The 6,846-nt window shown below is 48.4% G+C and overlaps 1 protein-coding gene across 1 annotated transcript; it reads right to left on the bottom strand.

The window, feature by feature from the left end:
* Nucleotides 1-1,882: 1,882 nt before the first annotated feature.
* Nucleotides 1,883-6,250, bottom strand: EAH_00040570 (vacuolar sorting protein 9 domain-containing protein, putative; the record flags this gene model as incomplete). Its single annotated transcript, XM_013395267.1, has 1 exon — nt 1,883-6,250. One exon carries the CDS (start codon nt 6,248-6,250, stop codon nt 1,883-1,885), a length of 4,368 nt encoding a protein of 1,455 aa, XP_013250721.1.
* Between the last annotated feature and the right edge of the window lie 596 nt (nt 6,251-6,846).

The raw sequence follows: 6,846 nt of genomic DNA, 5'->3' as shown, positions 1-6,846 counted from the left end.
TATATATATATATATATATATATATATACATGTATATATATATATATATGTATATATATACATATGTATATATATACATATATGCATTTATATATCTTAGGTGTATGTACACCTCTTAGGTGCATATACATATATGCGAGGTGTCTATACACCTCGCAGTTGCGGTGGGCGTTTGAATTATTTTCTTTTTCTTGTTCTTAATCTTTTCGTTTGTCTTTAAAATTAATATTTTATATTTGTCTTTCCTGAATCCTCTTAAAAAGAATTACAAATGAATTACCTTTACCCTTCTAACAAAGCTGATAGCAACGTGTGTATTGCAGCTGCTGAATAAACACAAAATAATAATAAATAGCAATAATTATATCTGTTAACAACAGTAATAAAATAATATATTTAAAACTAAATAATAATATATAAAAGATAGGAAGTGTATAATAATAATGCTCAGCATAATAGTATTATTAATAATAATAATCGTAGCATATAATAATAATATTAAATAATAACAATAATAAATAAACATAAAAATAATAACAAGTAATAATTAATAATAATAATAAGTAATGAAATAATAGCAATAAACAATAGTAATAGTAAATAATAACAATATAAATAATAATAATAATAAAATAATAAAATAATAATAATCTGTTTGTTTGGCTGTGCATATCAAAGACGAAGAGAGAAATACAAAGAAGAAAAACTTGTGTATATTATATTAAAAATAAATAAATAAATATTTTATTTTGTTTTTCATTTGTCTTTCTTTTCTTTTGTCTTTCTTCTGTCTTTCTTCTCTTCTGTCTTTCTTTTGTCTTTCTTCTCATTTGTCTTTCATTTTTCTTTTTTTTTAAATAAATAAATATTTTATTTTGTTTTTCATTTGTCTTTCTTTTCTTTTGTCTTTCTTCTGTCTTTCTTCTCTTCTGTCTTTCTTTTGTCTTTCTTCTCATTTGTCTTTCATTTTTCTTTTTTTTTATTTTTTTTTATTTTCTTTTTCTTTTCATTTGTCTTTCTTTCTATGGGGACGTCTGTCTCTCTCTTTGTGTTTTGTTTTGTTTGTTTGTATTTTTTTCGTCTTTCTTTTGTCTCTTTGTCTTTATTTGTCTCTCTTTGTCTTTATTTCTCTCTCTTTGTCTTTATTTCTCTCTCTTTGTCTTTATTTGTCTCTCTTTGTTTATATTTGTATCTCTTTGTTTTTATTTGTCTCTCTTTGTCTTTATTTCTCTCTCTTTGTCTTTATTTGTTTGTATTTGTCTCTCTTTGTCTTTATTTTTATTTTTATTTTTCTGTCTTTCTTTCTTTCTGATGATCTCTCTTTGTTTATTTTCTTTGCATATCGCTGTCTCTGTCTTTGTCTCTGCTTGTCTCTCTTTTTGATTATAATTACTTTGTTTATTATGCTGAGGGTTTTCTTTCAACATCATCAGCTACCCTTGTAAACCCTAAACCCTAGCTTGTAAATCCTAGCCCTAAACCCTATCCTGTTAACCCTGAACCCTAAACCCTAAACCCTAACCTTAAAGCTCTAAACTCCAAACCCTAGCCTGTAAACCCTAAACCCTAAACCCCATCCTGTAAATTCTAAACCCTAAAACCCTAAACCCTACACCCCATCCTGTAAACCCTAAACCCTACACCCCATCCTGTAAACCCTAAACCCTAAACCCTAAACCCTAGACCCTGAAGGAGAAATCGCCAAGTCCTTTTAGGTAAGTTGTTCGATTGTTTGACGCAAATAAACAAAATAAATAAATAAGCAAAACAAGAGAAAAGCAAACAAAAGTAATAAACAAGCAAATACACTCTAGGCTTGCAAATGCATGCATTTATATTTTATGTTTTCTTCTCTCTTTCTCTCTCCCCGACAACCCCTCAATTAACTCGAACCATCCGAAGGTGCTGTTGCTGCTCCTGCTGCTGCTGCTGCATGCTGCAGGGAGCTAGCTTCTTGCTCTAGCCTTAGCTGCTGCTGCAGCAGCAGCACTGCTCTGTCTATAACCCCTACTAATTCATTATACTCTCCTAATAAAGCTTCTAAGTCTCCTACTTTTAATTCTGCTGCTGTACGTACACCGCAGAATGTGCGAGGGGCGTTGGTTGCTTGAGCCAGCAGCAGCCGCAGCTGCTGCTGCTGCAGTTGCAGCTGCCGCTGCTGCTGCCGCTGCAGCAAAGAAACCCCAACATGCTGCACAGACACCTCAGCTTCTTTATTTGTATCTTCGTCTCCCTGCCTCAGGTATTTGAGGGTGCTGAGTGCTGTTGCTGCAGCAGCAAGTGCTGTTGCCGTTCCCTCAGCAGCAGCAGGTGCAGCAGGAGAAAGCCCCTGCTGCTGCTGCTGCTGCTGCTGCTGCCCCTGCTGCTGCTGCTGCTGCTGCTGCTGCTGTTGCAGTTTGAGGTTTATCTGCGCTTTTCGCATCTTATCTGCATATTCTTCGGGGTCAATACACAGAAGCACCCCCGGAGATACACCAACAGCTTTAATGAAAGCAGCAGCAGAGCAAAGATGCGTGAAGAAGTATGCTTCTTCGCCGTGCATGCGATTCGGGTGTCTGTACACTGCAACAAACTGAATGTTGCTGTATAGCTTTGGAGGGTTCGCCTTAATTAAAGTATATATCAGCAGAGGCAGCAAATCGTCTGCTGCAGGTGCTGTTTGCTTCCTTTGCTCTAGGGCTGACATCAGCAGCTTGCATGCAAATAAAACAAGCCGAAGCTTATCCCGAGGAGCCCTTACTAAATGCATCTTCTGCAGCTTTGCTGCAGCAGAGCCCACCACTGCATCAAAGTTTAACAGACCCCCTGCTGCTGCTGCTGCTGCTGCTCCTGCTGCTGCTCCTGCTGCTTCTGCTGCTGCTGCTGATGTACCTGGTGATGCTGCTGGTTCTCCTCCTTCTGCTGCTGCTGCTGTTGCTGCTTCTGTCCCTCCTTCTGGTGATGCTGCTGCTGCTGTTCCTGCTGCTGTTCCTGCTGCTGTTCCTGCTGCTGCTCCTGCTGCTGCTGCTGCTGCTGCTGCTGTTGCTGCTGCTGCTGCAGGAGAGTCATTCCAATCGGGTATTTCTAAGTGCTTCGGCTGCACCCAAGAAAGCAGCTGGATCTTTTCACATAATATTTTGTCTTCTTGCACATCTTCTTTTGTCTCTTTAGGAAGAAGCGCATAGAGTTTCTGAATAAGAAACTTCTCAAGAGCTTCGCCTGCTTCACCTCCATCTGCTGCTGCCTCTGGTGTCTCTTCAAGCCCAGCAAAAGCTTCAGTCTGTCGCAGCATTAGCAGCACCTTCGCAGCAAATGTATGCAGCATATCTGCTGCTGCTGCACTCGAAAGCCCCACAGGGAAGGATTCAACGAAGCGACGCATGCTGCAGACAGCAGCACTACAAGACGGGTGCTTCAGCCGCTCTAAGAATAAACTGTATGCAGTACGAGGCTGACCTCCTGCTGCTGCTGCTGATGCTGCTGCTGATGCTGCTGATGCAGGTGCTCCTGGTGGTGGTGGTGGTGGGGGGGGTGTTTCTGCTGCCCCGCTCGCCATGACAGCTAATTCGGTTGCTGCTCCTGCTGCTGCTGCTGCTGCTGCTGGTGATCCTGCTGCTGTTGCTGCTGTCGCTCCGCTGCTGCTGCTGCTGCTCGTCGGTGTGTTGCGCCCCTCTTGCAGCAGCCGTTCAAATTCTGTACGGCCCTGCAAGGCCACCCCAGCATCTGCTGCTGCTGCTGCTGCTGGTGATCCTGCTGCTGTTGCTGCTGCTGCTGGAGATCCTGCTGCTGCTGCTGTTGCTGAAGGTGGAGACTGCTTCGGCCCTCCCCCCCGTAAAACAAAATTAAAAGGCAAAGCGCGCAGCAACCGACTTGCAGCCCCACCAGTGACACCCTGCTGCTGCTGCTGCTGCTGCTGCGGCTGCTGCTGTTGCTGCTGCTGCTCTTGCTGCTGCTCTTGTTGCTGCTGTTGCCGCTGCTCTTGTTGTGCGGCAGCTGCAGCGGGATCAAACGCTGTCTGTGTCGGCTGCACCTCCTGAGGTGCTTCGCTGCCATCCGAAGTGGTGTCTCGACTTGCTGCTGCTGCTGTTGCTGCTGCTGCTGCTGCTGCTGCTGTTGAAGCGGGTGGTGAAAGGGCTTCCTGTTGCTGCGACTTCGGCTCCTCCGCTTCTTGCTGTCCAGAGGGGAAACTGCCGTCTTCCCCTGCTGCTGCTGCTGCTTCTGCTGCTTCACCTGCAGCAACAGCAGCAGCAGCAGCAGCAGCAGCAGCACAATCTGGTGTTGGTGGCTGTTCAGGTGGAGAGAACGCCGACTGCAAATCGCTGGAGCTACGACAAAGCCCTCGGTGGTCTTCAGAGGAAATGCATGCGCTGTCTTTGCTGCTGAGAGCCCCTAAAGGCAAGGGCCTGCTGCTGCTGCTGCTGCTGCTGCTGCTGCTGGGCTCCTGCTGCCGCACCGACCCTGATGAGAGCTTCCTCTCCTCACCCTCCGAAGCAGCGCAGGCTTCCCCTCGAATGCCGACGCTCAGCAGCAAAGGGGACCCTCCTGCTGCTGCTGCTGCTGCTGCTGCTGCTGCTTGTTGTTGTTCATGCTGAGGAGGGTGCCAGAGGCCGCTGTGGGGCCCCACAGCAGCAGCGTCGTCTGCGTCTGCTGCAGTAACAGCTGGGTGTCCCCGCAGCTGGAGTGTCTCTCCATCTGCCGCCTCACATGATTCTTTATTTGCTTCTTTCTGCTGCTTCTCTCCCTTCAAGTCAGCAGCAAGCAGCAGCAAACCCTCACTGACTCCGTCTGTCGCTACAGCTCCTAGACCTTCTGCAGCAGCAGCAGTTGCTGCTGTTGATGCTGCTGCAGGTGCCACTGCTTCTGCTGCAGGTGCTGCTGCTGCAGGTGCTGCTGCTGCTGCTGCATACTCTGCAGAAGAGGGGGCCCATACATCACGGGCTGCCAGATCTGCTGCTGCTCCAGAACCAGCGCTATCGTGCTGCTGCTGCTGCTGCTGCTGCTGCTGCTGCTCGTGCTCTTGCTCTGACCTAGCAGATTGCTGCTGCTGCCCCGCCAGAACCCCGTTTCCTATAAAGAGGTCCTGCTGCTGCTGCTGCTGCTGCTGGTGCTCAATTCCTGCTGTAGCTGCTGCTGCTGATGGTTGCTGCAGCATACTGGAGACAGCAGATGGGCTGTCTTCACTGGCTCCTTGCTGCAGTTGGGAGGCTGTAGTCTGCTGCTGCTGATCTTGTTGCTGCTGCTGACACTGTTGCTGCTGCTGATCTTGCTGCTGCTCATCTGCTGCAGCACGGTGCTCCTTCGCTTGTCCCTGCGAGTCTCCTAAAGGCTCGGCTTCTAGCTGCTGCAGCTTAAGCAGCTGCTGCTGCAGCTGTTGCTGCAGCAGCATCTGCTGCTGCTGCTGCTGCTGCTGCACGTGGTCTTGCTGCTGTGTCTCGTGCGGATCTGAAGCTGCTGCACTTCGTGCTGCTGCCTCACTCGAGCCCAAAGAGGGCGGGGGGGCTGCAGGGCCCTGCTGCTGCTGCTGCTGCTGCAACGGGGGAGCGCTCCAGTCTCCCCAGCAATCAAACGAATCCAGCTGCTCCTGCTGATGCTCCTGCTGCTGCTGTTGCTGCTGAAACGGCTGCTGCTGCTCGCGATTCTCCACAGCCAGGCCTTGCGCTTCAAATGAGGCGACGGCCCCCTGCCCCTGCTGCTGCTGCTGCTGCTGCTGCCAGCCTCCCTCTGTGTTTTCAAGCTGTGTAACGCTGCTCGTAGGTCCTTCTGAGGGGGCCCCCGGGGGCCCTCTCAGAGGCGATGCGGGGCCCCGAGATTCTAAGCCGTCACTCCAAGGGGAAGGGCCCCCAGTGCTTATTTGCTGTTGCTGCTTGGTCTCGAAGGCAGCAGCAGCAGCAGCAGGAGAGAGAGGAGAGACTGCTGCAGCAGCAATGGGAGAAGCAGGCCAGGGGGCCTCAGAGAAGCGAGCAGGAGCTGCTGAGTCTGGGAAGGGAGAGACCACTGAGGGCCCCCCATAAGGAAGAGGAGAAGCAGCAGCAGCAGCAGCAGCAGGAGACGCACAGAGAGGGTCTCGAGGGGGCAATTCACTGCTGTCAAAGTCAAGAAGGCCTTCTAGAGGAGAAGCCCCTGGCCTGTCTCGCCGTGCTGCAGGAACAGCAGCAGCTGTTCCTGCAGCAGCAGCAGAGCCCCCAGTAGCCTCGTTGAACGCAGCGCGAGAAGAAGGCGCCGCTTCAAAGTCCATCGGGGAGGGGCCATTGACAGCCTGAGGCGCCCACATGGCCTCCGTCGCGCCTCTAGCGGTGGCGCTTTCGGTGAATAATTCAACTTCCTGAGCTGTCAGGAAGAGGGAGGGGAGAAAGCAGTAAAAATATGCAGGGCCTCTTCCTCTCAAGGAAGAAGAAGAGGCAAAAGCAAATACAACAAATAGAAGGACAACAAAAATAACACGAAATCCACCCTCAGCAGACGAAACCTACGACGGAAGCTGCCTGTACACTCCAGCGAGCCGAGTGCAGACGCGGCCGCCTCAAGAGAGGAAACTCTGTTTTTTCCTGAGGAATCTTCGTTTAAATTCAATCAGATCAAAATAAAAAGACAATATCTTCAAAAATGAACAAAAATAGAAAGCCCTAGGCCTCTCTTTACCATCAGATTCTTTGTTTCCCCTGCTACCGCTGGCTGTGCAGAATCTTCTCTCGCTCGGCGCGGCCGTTGTGTCTTGTTTATCAGCAACGTCGAATGGCTTATATAAAATTAAATATATATTATTTATGTTTTTCTCTTTCATTCTGTTGTTTTTAAATGGCTCGAGGGGTCTGAGACACAAAGGAAACACCTGCTGGTGAGTAGTAAGCCCGCCTGCAGGTAATTCAA

Source organism: Eimeria acervulina, genomic scaffold, assembly GCF_000499425.1.
Source record: "Eimeria acervulina Houghton genomic scaffold, Eah_scaff496, whole genome shotgun sequence".
NCBI classification, from domain to species: Eukaryota; Apicomplexa; class Conoidasida; order Eucoccidiorida; family Eimeriidae; genus Eimeria; species Eimeria acervulina.
The sequence above is the reverse complement of the archived record's forward strand: the minus strand, read 5'-3'. Positions and strand labels throughout refer to the sequence as shown.